Below are 14,872 nucleotides of genomic sequence, written 5' to 3' on the forward strand. Positions count from 1 at the left end.
CCCCCCCCCAAAAACCCGACTAATAAGCGAAGCTACGAGACAGCAAAAGACGAATTCGAAATCGCCACCGAAAGCACGGATGCGGCCACGATCTACGCGGCCTCGGACCGGGAGGCGGCGCGCGACGCGCTGAACGAGCTGCTGGCGGTGTACACGCTGTACACGCGGGACGTGTCGCTGCTGGACGCGGCGGGGCGGTCCGGGGTGGAGAAGCTGCTGGGCGCGGAGGGCGGGGAGGAGGTGCGGATCGACACCGGGTTGAATCCGCAGGGGATTGAGGATGGGGTGCGGCAGGAGGTGCGGCGGAGGGTTGGGCAGCGGGTGCGGGAGTTGAAGGCGGCGGTTGAGGGGTTGGAGGAGAGGGCGGGGGAGGAATAAATATATCAGAAAAGGTTACTAGTTATACTATGATGCTATGGGTTGATTGTTATGGGGTACGGGGGTGGATTTCATCAACGTTATTCCTATATCCATTCTAGAATACATCCTGAACGTTCAGAAGTTCAACCTTCAATGTATATACTGTGGGGTATCGTATCAATATTCTGTAAAAATTTTTGGAATTGTTTCCGAAGAAGTAGGTCACGCCACCTCGGCCAGCGTCAGGCCGAATTGATCGGTCAATGGCGAGGGCGAGGGCATCGTCATGCTGCTGCTGCTGCTGTCTTTGTGGGTGCTTTTGAGGTGTCGTTTCAATTGATCTATCGCCCGTCAGTCTCTCAATCAAGCCCAAGCATTCTGCGGCATCTGCATCGAACACCCACCATGTCGAGTGAAGCTCTTCGTACACCCTGGGTAATGGCATTTATGTCGTCGTTCCCCGTGTGCTGGACCCGTCAGTATATTTCTTCGCCCCCCAAACACAAGGCGGGGACCTACTCAGGCGGTGACTGGACATGTTGGACGACTGCACTCCGTCAGTTTCTATCTCCTTATCAATCAATCAACCAAGGTGTGCTTACATCGCCCGTCTGGAAGTTACACCCCGGATACGTGCACTTGAACGGCTTCTCGCCCGTATGAGTCCGCGAATGCGTTTCTATGCACCCAAGTTAGTCATTCATCGGCTAAGAGGCATCCGACGACATACTCAGTTCGCTGCTGTCGGTAAACGACTTGCCGCACTCGGCGCATTTGTACGGCTTCTCTCCGCGGTGGCTGCGCTCGTGCCGTTCCAACGTCGCCTGCCGCGCAAAGAATTTGCCGCAGACCGAACACTTGAAGCTTTTGTCTACCCCAAGTCAGCAAAGTCGGCAAAGTCAGCAATGAGTTATGCAGACACGGTCAAACGTACAGTTGCTGTGCGTCAGAAAGTGCCCCTGCAGCTTCGACTTCTGCGAAAACGGCTCGTCCGGCCGATGGCACCCCTCCCAGCAACAGTAATACCCCGTCCCCTTGGCCCCCTCCACGGTGGCCATGTGGCTGCCGACGAGATGCTCCTGCAGACCGCACGAGTCCGAGAAGGTGGCGCCGCACGGCTTCTTGACCCCGTCCACCGTCGTGGTCCATCGACACACGTGGGCCTCCTCCGGGATGTACTCCGGGCTGGTCAGCACGGACGACGAGCCTCCGTCCAGCGGAGGCGGCGTGTCCCCCGGACTCAGCTGCGAGCTCACGCTGGACCGCGACTGGCGGGAGTACGGGGAGTAGGGGGAGTAATGGTGGTGCGCGTGGCTGTGCGTCCGGCACCGGTGAACGTGCGTCCGGCACGGTTTGCGGTGCGTCGTGGGATTGGGAATAGGCGCTTCTTGCGTGGTGTTTGGATCGGTCATCTCGGCCGTCTCGGGCGCCTGGTGGGTGTGGAAGTGGGGGATGTGACTGTGGCCGTGGGAATGGTTCGGGTTCGGGTTGATGTGGAAGCAGGTGAATGAATTCGAGGTCGAATCGTCCCCGGGCTTGGGATGCTCACTGCAGTCCGGCACCTGCTGCACATGATACTGGTGATGGCAGGCCGTCAGGTCCGGACACACCCCCATCATGTGGAAGACATCCGCCGGGTTGACCGAGGTGGGCATCGGATACCAGGCGTGGTGCGCATCCTTGGAGAAATCGTGGCACTGGAAATGCTGGTGGCTGTGAGCGTGACAGTGTGACACCGGGACAGGCGCGAAGGGAGCGAAGAAGGCATCTGTGGAACCCACGAGCCCGGGAACCCCAGGGAGCCCGACGCTCTTGGGCTGCTCGCCCGGCACCGGGGGCAGCGCGGTCGGCGACAGGAGGTCGCTTGACTCGAGGTTCAGCGGCGAGCCCAAAGCTAATAACGCCTCGAGGCTGTGCTCGCCGTCGGCGTGGGTGCCACTGCCGAAGCAGTGCTCGTCGAAGCACACCGGGTCCGTGCTGTCGCAATGGGTATCATTGCAGTGAGCGTCGTCGCAATGTGATACAGAGCACACGGCGGCCTCGTCGCAGTCGACGAACCCGTCGCAGACCGACGGGCAGGTGACGGAGCAATTGTCCATGTCACAGCAATCCTCGTCGACGGGGCAGTCCTCCCCGACCTCACAGTGGGGGAGCACTTGGTGCTCTTCCTCGGAGCAATTCCACTGAGGCCCTGGAGCCTCCGCCCCGGTAGGCTCCTCCGGGTCTTTTGCATCCAGATGGAATGCCTCCCAGTGGCACTCCAGGCAGAAATCGTCCTTCTTCGTGTGCGAGGCCATGGTGTCGTGTGAAGGGAAGGTCATGGATGGTAACTCCGTGCAAGGAAGCAGAGCGATCTATGCCTTGAAGGAGTCGATCAAGTCACGGTCTTACGGAATCCTCCGCCCTGACGACCGATAGGAGCGGGGACTTGGGGGGAATAGACTGATGGTCTGTTCTGAGGACTATTTGGGTTTGTTCGGTCGCCAACTGCAGGTGTGGCAAGTCAGCCCAGTTCTCGTCGCCCCTCCACCACGCGAGCGGACACGACAGGTCACATACCAATTAGATCAGCAGAATCTGCAATGGATCGTCCAGCGGTAGCTTAGAACCCTGTAGTGCGACAGAGACTATGGGCAAGAGTCACCAAGAGGCGTGGAGAGAAAAGACAGACCGCCTGGAGTGAGCGGGCAAAAGAGCCTGAGGACCTTGGGGGCCAGCATGAGGACGCATGTAGGGAACCGATGTGGGATTTAGCAGTCCATCGAGTCCAGGAGATCAAGGGTACTGAGTACTGAGTACGGAGTACTGAGTACCAATTCTTCAGGGAACTTTCGGGGGAGGAGTTAAGTGTACCTAGTAGGGAGTAGGGTGGGAGTAGGGGGAGTAGGGGGAGTAGGGCGAATAGGGCAGGTATTTTCGGTACCGATACGGTCGCAATACGGGAGGAACCAAGGGAAGAAGATCTAATCGGAGGGGAAAAAAATGAGGACCTTGTGGACGAGGGGTCGAGCAACGAGGACCTTGGGAGATGGCGTCATGTCTGGCCGGTTAGCCAATCGTGCCCCCAGTGATTGTCAGAGTTCACGTTTGGTGTTTCGTTAGACGACTTGAAGTTCGGGATAAATGTGACGGATTTATTTTCAATGATTTCATAGTTTGATTCACCTGCGTTCGAATGATGGAAAGCAGCAGGAGAGGTAATCTGTCCGAGTCTGTGAAGGATGTCCATTCATCCATCCACTGAGACTTCGCAGGGCGGTCCGGACTCCGGGCGGGAAATCTCTGGGATTGGATTCTGCCCGCCGAATTTCTGCCGCCTTGGAGATGGATGCCTGAGGTCTGTGACAACATCCTCAATAACTTAGCATTTGCAACTCTCGACAAAAATGACCACAGTATACCGTGTTACTATTATCTAAATCAATCAACCGGCCACACTGAAAAGTGATACTCCGGAGAGATCTAGCTGAAGATATTGACATCCTAGACAAGGCCTAACATTGGCTAGCCCACTAACCACCAACCACTATCCACTAGTTAACTACAGTATCCTACTATACAACCGTTATCAACAGAGAAATCCCACCAACGACAGCGCCATCAGCAATTTACCACGGGCACCCCCTTAGTTAACCCAAGTAAGGCTCCTTCCGAGTCTCCGACCGTTGAGTTAGCGGCTCCCGCACGTGCCGACGGCTGCCTACGGGCTACGGACGACGGGCATCGGGCCCTGCACCGCACCCCAGGCATCTCCAATTCCGACCCCATCGAACGGACCCTGCATCCCACGTATTACTCCATCTACACCAGCCACATCCATCCAGCAACACCCCGCAGCTACCCCGTTCCACTTCAAATCCTATAGCAATACCGATCAACACAGCTCGAAGCGTACCTGATTTCCTCTGCCTCCGCAAACACGCAAGCAAATAACACACCACCCATCTCACCCCCGCACGACACCTCGGACCCCGTAGCCGCTTCCCCTACACTTACCTCCACCTGCCTCCACCTCCACCTCCACCTCTTACCTACGCCAACACCAAAAAATATGGGCAACATCTGCTCGAAATCCTCCAACTCGCCCGACGCCTTCGCCCGACCAGGTCGCGTCCTCGGCGCCGCCAACACCGACTCGGCCCCAGCCTCAACCGCAACCGCAACCCCCTCCGGCCCGCGCGCACCGCTCCCCAAATCCACCTCTCACACAAACTGGGGATCCGGGAAGGGAGGGAGGACAGTCGGGGCTGGGTCCGGCGGTGCGACGGCGACATCTTCATCGACACCGGGCACCGCGGACGCAAGGGCCAACGCTGCGTTGGCGGCGCAGGTGAGTCTTCCCTTTCCCCCTCCCCACTACCACTACCCTTACCATATCCCCCTGCTTCACGCGAGATCCCCCGAGATATTTGACTTGAAAGGGAACCGGCTGATGTATAACTGACGGGGCATAGAGACGCGCCGAGTCGGCCAATCAGTCGGCCAACAAGGGGAAATTGGGGTCGAAGTTGGCGGCCCAGAAGACGCAGACCCAGGCGCAGACGTTGAATGAGGCGAGTCGGGCGGAGGTGGCGGCTCGGGATGCGGATGGGGCGGCTGAGGCGAGGCGGTGGCAATGAGATTTGGTCGGGGGGGGCAGGGTTTGTGCTGTACATACTGGGTGGGTGGTGAGGTTGTGGGTTGACATTTCTTGTGGAGTTGGGATATGCTTAGTACTTTCTGTGTTGGAGTGGATTTGTTTCTTGATATGTGCGGGGTGATATATGGGATTCCGTATAAAAATGGCGCAATGGTGAATACCCTAGCAGGCTACTTTTACTACAATGCAGACAAGAAGCATGGTCACTGTATCTATAATACAAACTCCGAACCCTCGCCACTAAACGACATTGTACCGTCCACCCACCGGCGCCCGGGCGTCGCTGTCCGCCGCCGCGATCGTGCCCTCCTTCAGCAGCCGCATCAACTCGCGCATCGCGTTCGTGACCGCCAGCTCGGTCTCGCCCTCCACCAGGATGTATAGCTTGGGGTTCTCGCCAGGTCCAGGCTCTTTGCCTGTCGCGTAGAAGCTGCCCTTCGTGGTGATCGACGTGCCCGTGGATTCCAGGATCTTCGCCACGTTCGTGCGGTTGGTGACGGCCCAGCGAGCTTTCTCTGTAGCAAGGATCAGTATTTGTAGCGGGAAGTAGATAGAGGATGAACTCACGGGGAAAGTCGTTGATTTCCAAGGTGGCATGGAAAGCGCCTGCATCTGGCCCACGGTTGTCGATGGGCACTCCGGATCTCATCACGCCCGCACGGCTCAGACGCGCGTGGATGTCCGCAACAGCCGAGCCCACCTTGTCCAGTGGGTTCTTCGACGTGCTGTTGGGATCCTTCTCGGTCTTGTGCACCGTGATCTTGCCATCCAGATCGATACCCTTGGGAACCCCCGGCATACTGGTCGATGCTGACGCCGTGGCCTGGACGGATGAGATGGCCTTGCTGAACCGGTCTTCAGCTTGTTCGTTCTTCTTCTCGTCCTTCTCCTCTTCCTCCTCCCCTTCTTCGCCGGTCTTGTATGTGCGTCGTTCACGCAGACGCGCAGCATCACGCTCCTGATCCAGTCGTTCCAGACCCTTACCACCAAACCCGGATGCGCTAGCCTTCTCTTTGCCTGCTTTGACTTTCTCCAAGAATGAGTCGACCATCTTTTGCACCGGTTCCGGGATCTTCTGTCCACTCTGCTTGAGCGCTTTCGCGATGTCGACCGAGTACCGTTCCTGGTCCTCCGTCAAGAAGGTGACAGCCGTTCCGGTGTTTCCGGCCCGTCCAGTACGTCCAGCACGGTGAACATAATCTTCGAGATGGTTGGGCGCATCATAGTTGACGACAAGCTTAAGCTGCTTGACATCGAGTCCGCGCGCCGCAACCGAGGTAGCAATCAAAACCGGGAAGATACCAGCCTTGAAATCTTCGATCGTTGAGTCACGATCGATCTGGTCCTTGCCGCCATGGATAGACATGCATGGGTAGCCCTTACGCATGAGCTCGCGGAGGAGCGTATCGGCGGCCTCTTGGCGATCGACGAAGATGAGAGCCCGCGCATCCTCATTCTCTTCGTTCGAGTACAGATTGCCAAGCAATTCCAGCAGGCGTACGAACTTCTGGTCGTCGTTGCGCACCTCGACAATCTGCGTGATCTCGGGTGCGACCACACTCTTACCGCCGACCACAATCTCGATCGGTTTGGTAAGTGTTTTGCGAGCCAGCGCTTCCATGTTCCGCGGGAAGGTGGCGGAGAACAGAACAGTTTGCCGATCAGGTCGAATGTTGGCCATGATCTTCATCACTTGCGGTTCGAATCCCATGTCGAACATACGGTCGGCCTCGTCGAGAACGACGTATGTGACCCTACGCAAATTCGTGACTCGGCCAGCGTTGGCTGCGAGAAGGTCGATCATGCGTCCGGGCGTGCAGACAATTATTTCAGCGCCACGCTTGAGGTCCGCAATCTGGTCCTTGATGGGAGCTCCACCATACGCACAGACAGCCCGAAGGTTGAGGGCTTTGAGGAATGGCTTGCAGTCCTTGTGGATCTGTGTTGCCAGCTCGCGGGTAGGCGTCATGATTAGACCGACAGGGCCCTCCATATTCTCCAACGGCCGTTGATCCCTGATGTGCCGGAACATGGGAATCAAGAACGCAATCGTTTTGCCCGAACCTGTCTTCGCCACACCGATGACATCTCGGCCAGACATGATCGCAGGAATGGCCTGCGCTTGGATGGAGGTGGTTTTCTCATACCCAAGCTTTTCAATCACATCCAAAGTTTGCACACCTAAGCCACACTGAGACCACTTCTGCACTGGCTTCGGAACATCCACACCACGAACTTTGATGCCGTCGAGTTCCAGCCGCAGGCTTGCGGCTTCCTCCTCACTCATCTGCGCCAGATCAGAGGGTTCGGTGTAGAACTTTCTCCGGAACGGCTCGTATTCTACTTTGTGGTGATCAACCGCGGGGATGTCCTTCTTCTTCTTTGCCTTGTTGGCAATCGCAAGGAAGTCATCGGCATCTCCTTCGCCAACAGCCGTCACATCGACATCGTGCTCATCACCGAAGATGGCCTCGGGCTGTTGTGCCTTGGCGCGCGAGAACTTCGCGCCACCCGCTCTCTTCGGAGGAGCAGTCTCGGCTAGTTCGGACATGAAAGCATCTAATGGATCGACTTCCTCCTCTTCTTCCTGAGCATCAACTTCCATGCTGTCGGGAGCCTGGTTGTCAGCTGCGTCTTCCATGACAGTATCACCATTAGCTTCCTGCGAGGTGTCCGTGGATTGAGCCAATTGCAAACGCTCCTCTCGTCGTTCGGCCGCTGCCCGCGCAGCTGCCGCATTCTCTTCCTCGGTGCCCCCCTCATGCATGTCGACGTCATCCTCATCCTCGTCTTCAGCCCCGCCACCTGTGGTTCCGTTGATATCTTTCGAATCCTCTAGAGGCGGGGTGGGTAGCCTCTCGAGCTTCCGTCGCGTTGACTCCTCCTCTCCGAATCCCAAGGTTCGTGTAGCAGTGGACTTCTCGGCCTCCCCAGCCTGCCTGGTTCCTAGCCCAAATCTTCCTACATTACCCTTGGCCTTTAAGGTGGCTAGAACGCTCAAGTTAGTCTGGAACTGATACGCATAGATAAGAGGCGGGAACGTACATGAAGAGCTGCTCGTGGCTGGAGCAGGACTGCCAGAGGTCGTGGCGGAGGGCTTTGACGGGAGTGGAACAGCAACATCATTGCCCAACACAGCCGGTGCGGGCGAAGATGTGGATGTTCCCTTCTTTGCGATAGCCTTCGGGTCAAACTTTCCTGCATACGTAGCGGGTGCCACTTCAACAGCCGGCGTTGCCGGAGATTGAGGCGAACCGACAGCCGGCGATAGACCAGACTTTCTATCGATCTCCTCTAGAATGCTTCTAGCTCCTCCAGCCGCCGCAGCTTCCCGCTGTTTGCGCTCCTTTTCCGCGGCTTGTTTCTGTTTCCATGCCTCCAGTTTCGCGCGCCGTTCCGCCCTTTTCTCGTCTTCTGTTTGGGCGGCGGGTGTTGCTGGAGTCGACGGTTTTGATGCCTACGATGAGCATGTCAGCCTTGATTCATAAAATAGTAAAGGACCGGGCTAGCTTACATCACGAGACCTGGACCGCGAGCGTCTGGCCCGATCCCGGCTGTCGTCCCGTCTAGACTTGTGCTTCAAGTCAGCAGAATCATCTGTCCGTCTCCGTGCCCGATCCCGGGAATCTTCTCGCCTGCTTCGATAGTCCCTATCGCGGCTTCTTCGGCGGTAATCCCGCTGATCGTCTCGGTCTCTGGATCGGCGCCGATCGCGAGAGCGATCCCGACGGCTGGGGCGATAACTGTCTTCATCGCGGTAGTCGTCATGTCTGTCTACGGAGCGGTCGCGCCTCCGGTAGGAGTCTCGGTCGCGATCGCGTTCACGGTCACGATATCGTCGCTAAGTCGGCGGTGAACAGATTAGACATAAGTTCCAATTTAATAAGGCGAACTGGGGCACAAGGACCTACCTCTGGACTGCGTGAGCGGCGGTAACTCCTGCCATCGTCGCGCCTGCTCCTCTCATAGCGATCATCGTCTCTGCGACTCCGTCTGGATGAGGAGTATGTGCTGCCTACAGGTGATGGTGAGCGAGTATCCCCGTGGCGAGCCATTGTTGCAGGCCAACGATGAGTGAGTATTACTGAGACTCAAGAAAGCTCGAGCACTTGGATTTGGATAGGATAGTGAAGTGGATGTTTACCCTTCCATTCAGGTCTTCTCCAAGTTATACCGGGTGATTAGTATGCCGATAGTTGGCGCGGGGTGGCAAGTCTCAGTCGGAGAAGGCTGAGGTAGATGTTGTATCTCCGTTGGGTTGTATCTTGGCCCGGCATTAATTGGGAGACTCGGACGGGCCGCAGTTGAGCAGGGTCGGTCATCACGTGACTAGTAGTAATCGGGCGGCGACCGACTGACCAGTCACGTGTGATAGCCCAGCTCTTCCCGATAGAATTATGACCTAACTAAGTATGGATGCAAATGGATCTTATGGGCGGGCGGGCAGCTACGCTACGCGTGCCTTGCAGTTTCCACCCGTGACCTGACCTTCCCAACCTCTTCCGGTTCCGTCACTGAGCTCCGGTCTGTACCCCTGCGAAGGAGAAAACAGAACCAGATTCACCTTCATACAGAAGGAGAACTGATCCACGCGACTCACTTGGTAGGTACCTCTCCCTCTGTCGGTCTCCTATCCGAATTTTATCCCAAGCTTCCACTCCGATCAATGTTCCCATGTTTACGTTGACCCTTCCAGCGTTAGTTCCGAGACCATGCCCGCGAAACTCGTTCGCCAGGGAGGCGTGTTCCTCCAGCATCTCAACATCAGCGATGCTTTCTCACGCCCCGTCCGTCAAATGATCTCTCACGCTCATGTCCAACGTCTTTCGATGTTGTCCCGTGGTCGTTTCATTGGTCCAATTGCGGCACGCGCCCCTGTTCTGTCCCGAGGCTTGACGAACACATACGCGACTGCAGCTGAAGCCAAGTCTTCAGAGCCCAAGGCGGCCAAATCGATCCCCAAGGTCCGAAAGGTGCAGGCAACCGAGTCCAAGGGGACCGCTAAAGTGAAGAAGCCGAAGGCGCAGACGGGAAAGACGAAGGTCACGAAGAAGGCCACGAAGAAGGCCACGAAGAAGGAGCGGAAGCCGCGGGAGAAGAAGCCTCTGACTCCCGAAGAGGAAGAGAAGCTGACTCTGCGCGAGAAGAAGAAGCAGATCAAGGAATGCAAGGCCCAATGTCTCACTCCGCCTCAGCTGCATCCCACGACGGTCTATGCTGTGGCTCGCGCTGAAGCCGGGAAACAGATCTCCAAGGAGGGTTTGCATATGAAGGGCATATATATGATCAACGAAATTCAAGAGCGCATTTTGAGCCTGAGAGCTGAGCAGACGGAGGTACTGCTAAGCTCCTTGCTATATGTGGAAGATCGATGCTAACGATTTGACTTCAAACCAGGAATACACACGCATTGCGGAGGAGAACAAGAAATTGAACGAGAAAATCATGGCTGATTGGATCAAGTCCTACACTCCTGCTCAGATCCGGGATGCCAACAAGGCCCGGCGCAAGCTTACTAAACTTACCGGCAAGCGGCAATCGAGACTTACCCTGATCGATGACCCTCGCCTCGTTGCCCGCCCTCTACATCCTTATGCCCACTTCACCAAGACTCGATTCCAAGATCCTCACATCGCCAGTCTTCCCATGTCTGAGCGGAGCCCACGTATCAGTGCCGAGTGGAAGGCACTAGCGCCGGAGGAGAGAAAGGTAATGTTCAAGATCAGATCGTAGCCGTGGCCGCGTTGGAAAGCACTAACACCAGACGACAGGCTTACGACCAGGCCTACAGAGAAGACAAGGAGCGTTACCTTCGCGAGTATAGGGAGGTCTATGGCGACGAGCCTCCGAAACTTCCCAAGGCGCAACGCGAGTAGAGGTCGGGACCAGGAGTCCATGATACGAGCGTCTTCACACCATGGCACTGGAAACCTACCTTGATCATTTTGTGGAGCAACGAAATCCAACTTGTTCTATTAAGGGGATCTGTAATGGGTTATCAGGCTCGGAGGATCCGGGGGTTTTCTGTTAACAACCAGTTGTCTTTTTCTCCCTTCTGTGTTGTCTTCTAGTATCGATTCCGCAGCTGTCATGTCTTATTTTTTCCTCAGTTCGATCGGGGAGGGTAAATTAACATTTGTATTCTACCAAAGAAAAACCAAAGCATACAGAATGAATGATTTCGGGTGAGGTTTGTCTTGCCTAAACTCATTTCATTCAATCAACCTCGGGCTATTTCGGTCAAGCCCTGATACCCCAAGGCCACGCAATGGATCTCCAGAACATCCTCTTCAACACATTTAACCGCGGACGTCATGACGAGATTCCTCTTTCGAGCCTTACAGAAGAAAGCTCCGGTAGATCGACTTTCCGCATAGCTGTTCCCGCCATGACTCACAGCAGCAGCAGCTCTTATGTCCTTTACGAAACCAAGCATGCATCTCTCCTCGCCCCTTAATCTGATCTCCCGCCAGCACGTGGAGCCCACACTGGTCGATCCAGATGCGCTGAGATGGATGTTGGGCATGAACAAATTGGAAAAGTCTACATCAGGTACTAGGTACAGGACACAACACAACCAAATCGGATCTCATGTACCAGGTAGGTAGGAGCCAGCAACACGCAAGACAAGGCAGTGACTCATCGGACTGGGTGGTTGGTCTAGGCCCGCTGCTGCAGCTGCCAGGAGACATTACAGAAGCCGCACGCACGCTCGCACGCACGCTCGCACGCACCCCCCAGTCGAAGAGAATTCTCCTCGAAAGGACTGTATGGACGGAAAACCCTGAGCTATATGTCCTGCATGATGCTCTTGGGATCTTCTTTTTGCTCTGGCCCGCGAGATCCGTACCGTCGATCAGCGGAAATGGCGTTGCGGGAATTTCTTTCTTCATACTATGTGCAGTACTCCGGTGGGTTGGGGCTGCTGGCTTGGCGGCTGGAGGTAGGCTTTACTTCCAATATCTATCTTGGGGTGTAGACTTGCTCTTTGGTAGCACTTGGTGGAAGTGAGAGTTGATTAACAGGCATACCGTAGCTTTGAGGGGTTGTTGACGCAGGCTGCATTCTGAGGGTTTGTCTACATGGTCTTCAAGGGTCTCCGATGGATCTTTCAGGGTGTACTGCTGCGCGTTTCGAGAGTAATTCTCGAAGTGCAAGAGCTATGGGAGTGTTATCAGGAGGTATCTTGATGCTTCTTTACGGTGCAATGGCTGATGGTATGGCAGTTCGCTCGTTGGACCTATGCACGAGAACGCATGGATCTGCAGTATAGCCGACAAGTAAATCATGATCTTGACCCAAGAGCTGCAATCCAATCCAGTGGAAATCCTTCAAGCCCTCTACGCGCGGGGAAAGCTCTGAAAGCTTCTGGTTCCAAGGTAACAAGCTACAATGAGGCTGAACCTAAAGGAGTAACAATGGGATGATGGTTTTGCGGTGGTTGCGGCGGTAGATTCGGGGGTATTGGCTTTCGGCCAAACGCTCCTCATGACTCTTCCTGCTCCTTGTTTTCTTTTTCTACCCTGCAGGCCAATTGACTAGTTCAACCGCAGTCGCACAGTGCTTGTATCACCGTCTGAAGAACGCTGGTGAGACATTCTGAGGTAGACGCCGGACACGAAGAAAAGAGGGACAGACACCCTGCGGTGTTGCCAACTGGAGTGGTGGCACGGAGGGATGGATGGGGGCTTGCATCTGACTTCGATGCTGGACGGGATATCGGTAGAGCCAGTAGATTACTCAGTAGTTTACTTGGTTAACTACAGCCAAAAGTGGTGGCTGTCTACTAAATATCCTCCACAAGACAATCTACTTCCTGATCAAGGACCTCTAGCGGGTATCGACAAGAACAGCTGTCAATGCTAAACACTTTTGGGATACACCTACAGTAGTCGGACGAAACCCACTTCTGAAGAGTAAACGGCAACACCATCAACTAACACCGAAAAAGCAAAGTCAAGCGGAGGCCCGTTGGGTTCTCAGAGTGGCCCACGCGTTTTGATAGGCTCGGGCCTATTCTTCGCCTTCGATGCGGTGAAGAACTGCTTCCCTTTTGGTTTTTTTTTTCAACGCAACCCGAGTTTTCCTCGCTGAATAATGTATACCTAGGGTATTGGTGGGCAGATTTTGTCGTTCTTGAGTTTTGGCTGCCTGATGGTTGCATTGCAGGATGTTGGATGATGAAACGCCCTGCAGTTTTAATCTGGTGGTTCATGTTGAGTTGAACCACTGCTGCTGCTGCTGCTGCGGTGGTGGTGGTGTTGAGAAGATGTGTCTGAGGCACGTGGGGTTGATGGGTCGGTCGTACTATGTAGGACAAAGGTCGACAGTGGAAGTGGATTCCTGCTGCTTTGGCTCAAGAATGCGCTATTGCATATTGAACATCATGGTGCTGTACATTCTGTACAATGTATAGTACTGCGTACTGCAGTGCACATTGATCTATGTTTTACTGAATTGACTTGACTGAAGGCCCGCAGGTCGAACCAAGGAACGGGTGTTCTTTTTAGGTTGAGTGTTGACAGTCTGTATACTATTTCCATCACTTCGTCCCCACTTGGGGTTGACAACGAATACATTGATTCCATCTTTTCCCCTTCCCCTCTTGCTCCGCTATCGGTAATGTAAGGCATCTCTGGTGTTCCGGTCGGTGTGCATGAGTCAATTCTGTCCAGGGGGAATTTTTCCTGTTATAAGTGAGTCTGGAAGCAGAGACATCTTCAGCAGCAGCAGCAGCAGCAGCAGCAATATTGACAAGAAGTGAGTAAATCACTACGGTACTCCGTACTTAACTATACTACCTTAGTACCTGGATACTAACATCCCTTGACTTAGAAGTACGTAGTAAGTGTCTACCTCTCCCACTTCTCCCCTCCCCCCTCCCCCCTCCCCCTCCTCCGATCCCCCCATCCCAAAGGCCAAAAGCCAAAAGGAGGGGTGGCCTCGTTATCGATAGGCGCATTTGCCCACCGCCCCCTCGGAGTGTGACTGGCTTGTGCCTGCGTGACTTGGGCTCGATCTCTCTTTCTCACCACTGGCAATCTTTCTTATTTGCTTCTCGCTCCCTTCGACCCTCGTAATTTGATTGTTGCTGATGCACTACTAGACCAGGTCCGATCGGCGGTGACCACTCTGATTGTTTCCTTCTCTCTCGCACGCGTTGTTACTTCCATTCCCCCCCCCTCCCCCCCCCAGTCTGAGCGATCTCCTAGCCTGGTAGTCGGTGCCGTCCCATCCATCCCCAGCCACCGCCATCCTATCAACTCCCGAGTCTACTATACGCTCCTCCGTCTTGGGCCTCGGGAATCTCACCCCGGTCTCAAATACTTTTTCTTTTTTTCTTCAATTTTTTTTTGTTTTTTCTCTTTGTTCCTCTTTTGGGTTGGAGCAAATCAAATCACTCTTGTCAATCGCATAGACGGACAGAAATGTAAGACCTTCGAAATCTCCGATTTGCACGCAGTACGCAGTGATGCTTTTCACTCCACCATCATCTCCCCGAATTCCTCCCCTTTCCTACCCACCATTGCTGGCTGACGTCCCTGTCTTGAAAGCCCCCGGTGCTAGCTTACATTCCAGAGCTAGCTTTCGCATCGCATCCCCGCCAATCCCCAATCATCGTCTGGCGAAGGATCCAGATCTTGATTGAGCAGAATTGCGCTCTCTTTCTTCTTTGGTTTCTTCCAGTCCACCGCCTTGTGGTCCATCGGCTCGATGGCCTGCCTCCACATCCCTACTCTCCCTTTCTACTGAACCTTTGCCGTCATCATTCTCGACCGCTCTCCTCGCATATTCCAACATATACCTTTTTCGTGTTCGCTGATCCTTTTGTCTTTTGTATTCCCTTAGGCTTGCAGGCCCACTACACCCCCT

General features: G+C 55.0%; 7 protein-coding genes across 7 annotated transcripts; 5 read left to right on the forward strand and 2 right to left on the reverse strand.

Annotated features, from left to right (window-relative positions):
* Positions 1 to 27: 27 nt before the first annotated feature.
* BO95DRAFT_469005 (uncharacterized protein) lies at positions 28 to 378 on the forward strand (the record flags this gene model as incomplete). The annotated part of the gene is made up of 1 exon (XM_025589407.1): positions 28 to 378. A coding segment is annotated over one exon (351 nt), but the record flags the coding sequence as incomplete, so codon positions are not given.
* A 204-nt stretch (positions 379 to 582) lies between these two features.
* On the reverse strand, positions 583 to 2,657 carry BO95DRAFT_376238 (C2H2-type zinc finger protein; the record flags this gene model as incomplete). The annotated part of the gene is made up of 6 exons (XM_025583188.1): positions 583 to 701; positions 765 to 827; positions 880 to 907; positions 963 to 1,039; positions 1,091 to 1,231; positions 1,295 to 2,657. The coding sequence occupies 6 exons, from the start codon at positions 2,655 to 2,657 to the stop codon at positions 583 to 585; spliced, it is 1,791 nt and encodes a 596-aa protein (XP_025436685.1).
* A 1,392-nt stretch (positions 2,658 to 4,049) lies between these two features.
* Positions 4,050 to 4,979, forward strand: BO95DRAFT_518918 (uncharacterized protein; the record flags this gene model as incomplete). The annotated part of the gene is made up of 2 exons (XM_025591999.1): positions 4,050 to 4,690; positions 4,815 to 4,979. Exons 1-2 carry the CDS (start codon positions 4,412 to 4,414, stop codon positions 4,977 to 4,979), a joined length of 444 nt encoding a protein of 147 aa, XP_025436686.1. The 5' UTR covers positions 4,050 to 4,411.
* A 189-nt stretch (positions 4,980 to 5,168) lies between these two features.
* Positions 5,169 to 9,250, reverse strand: BO95DRAFT_477390 (DEAD/DEAH box RNA helicase). The gene is made up of 5 exons (XM_025589983.1): positions 8,911 to 9,250; positions 8,514 to 8,840; positions 8,045 to 8,456; positions 5,567 to 7,987; positions 5,169 to 5,514 (listed from the first exon to the last, which is right to left on the reverse strand). Exons 1-5 carry the CDS (start codon positions 9,052 to 9,054, stop codon positions 5,240 to 5,242), a joined length of 3,579 nt encoding a protein of 1,192 aa, XP_025436687.1. The 5' UTR covers positions 9,055 to 9,250; the 3' UTR covers positions 5,169 to 5,239.
* Positions 9,251 to 9,489: 239 nt separating this feature from the next.
* Positions 9,490 to 11,294, forward strand: BO95DRAFT_448124 (HMG-box domain-containing protein). The gene is made up of 4 exons (XM_025587781.1): positions 9,490 to 9,606; positions 9,696 to 10,335; positions 10,397 to 10,708; positions 10,771 to 11,294. Exons 2-4 carry the CDS (start codon positions 9,712 to 9,714, stop codon positions 10,873 to 10,875), a joined length of 1,041 nt encoding a protein of 346 aa, XP_025436688.1. The 5' UTR covers positions 9,490 to 9,606; positions 9,696 to 9,711; the 3' UTR covers positions 10,876 to 11,294.
* A 17-nt stretch (positions 11,295 to 11,311) lies between these two features.
* BO95DRAFT_22406 (uncharacterized protein) lies at positions 11,312 to 12,387 on the forward strand. The gene is made up of 4 exons (XM_025581217.1): positions 11,312 to 11,599; positions 11,664 to 11,942; positions 12,036 to 12,180; positions 12,226 to 12,387. The coding sequence occupies exons 1-3, from the start codon at positions 11,413 to 11,415 to the stop codon at positions 12,050 to 12,052; spliced, it is 483 nt and encodes a 160-aa protein (XP_025436689.1). The 5' UTR covers positions 11,312 to 11,412; the 3' UTR covers positions 12,053 to 12,180; positions 12,226 to 12,387.
* BO95DRAFT_448126 (uncharacterized protein) lies at positions 11,803 to 12,372 on the forward strand. Its single transcript, XM_025587782.1, has one exon. The coding sequence runs from the start codon at positions 12,102 to 12,104 to the stop codon at positions 12,270 to 12,272; it is 171 nt and encodes a 56-aa protein (XP_025436690.1). The 5' UTR covers positions 11,803 to 12,101; the 3' UTR covers positions 12,273 to 12,372.
* Positions 12,388 to 14,872: the final 2,485 nt, after the last annotated feature.

Source organism: Aspergillus brunneoviolaceus, assembly GCF_003184695.1.
Source record: "Aspergillus brunneoviolaceus CBS 621.78 unplaced genomic scaffold BO95scaffold_108, whole genome shotgun sequence".
In the NCBI taxonomy this organism is placed as follows: Eukaryota; Fungi; Ascomycota; class Eurotiomycetes; order Eurotiales; family Aspergillaceae; genus Aspergillus; species Aspergillus brunneoviolaceus.

Bases quoted from the DNA above. Each gene is read 5' to 3' on its own strand.
- BO95DRAFT_448124 (XM_025587781.1), top strand. From the start codon at position 9,712: ATGCCCGCGAAACTCGTTCGCCAGGGAGGCGTGTTCCTCCAGCATCTC. The intron at 10,336-10,396 runs GTACTGCTAAGC...ACTTCAAACCAG, and splicing joins TGAGAGCTGAGCAGACGGAG to GAATACACACGCATTGCGGA. The intron at 10,709-10,770 runs GTAATGTTCAAG...ACCAGACGACAG, and splicing joins TAGCGCCGGAGGAGAGAAAG to GCTTACGACCAGGCCTACAG.
- BO95DRAFT_22406 (XM_025581217.1), top strand. From the start codon at position 11,413: ATGTCCTTTACGAAACCAAGCATGCATCTCTCCTCGCCCCTTAATCTG. The intron at 11,600-11,663 runs GTAGGTAGGAGC...TGGTTGGTCTAG, and splicing joins AATCGGATCTCATGTACCAG to GCCCGCTGCTGCAGCTGCCA.
- BO95DRAFT_477390 (XM_025589983.1), bottom strand. From the start codon at position 9,054: ATGGCTCGCCACGGGGATACTCGCTCACCATCACCTGTAGGCAGCACA. The intron at 8,841-8,910 runs GTAGGTCCTTGT...CCGCCGACTTAG, and splicing joins GCCGCTCACGCAGTCCAGAG to CGACGATATCGTGACCGTGA. The intron at 7,988-8,044 runs GTACGTTCCCGC...TGAGCGTTCTAG, and splicing joins AGCCACGAGCAGCTCTTCAT to CCACCTTAAAGGCCAAGGGT.
- BO95DRAFT_448126 (XM_025587782.1), top strand. From the start codon at position 12,102: ATGGATCTTTCAGGGTGTACTGCTGCGCGTTTCGAGAGTAATTCTCGA.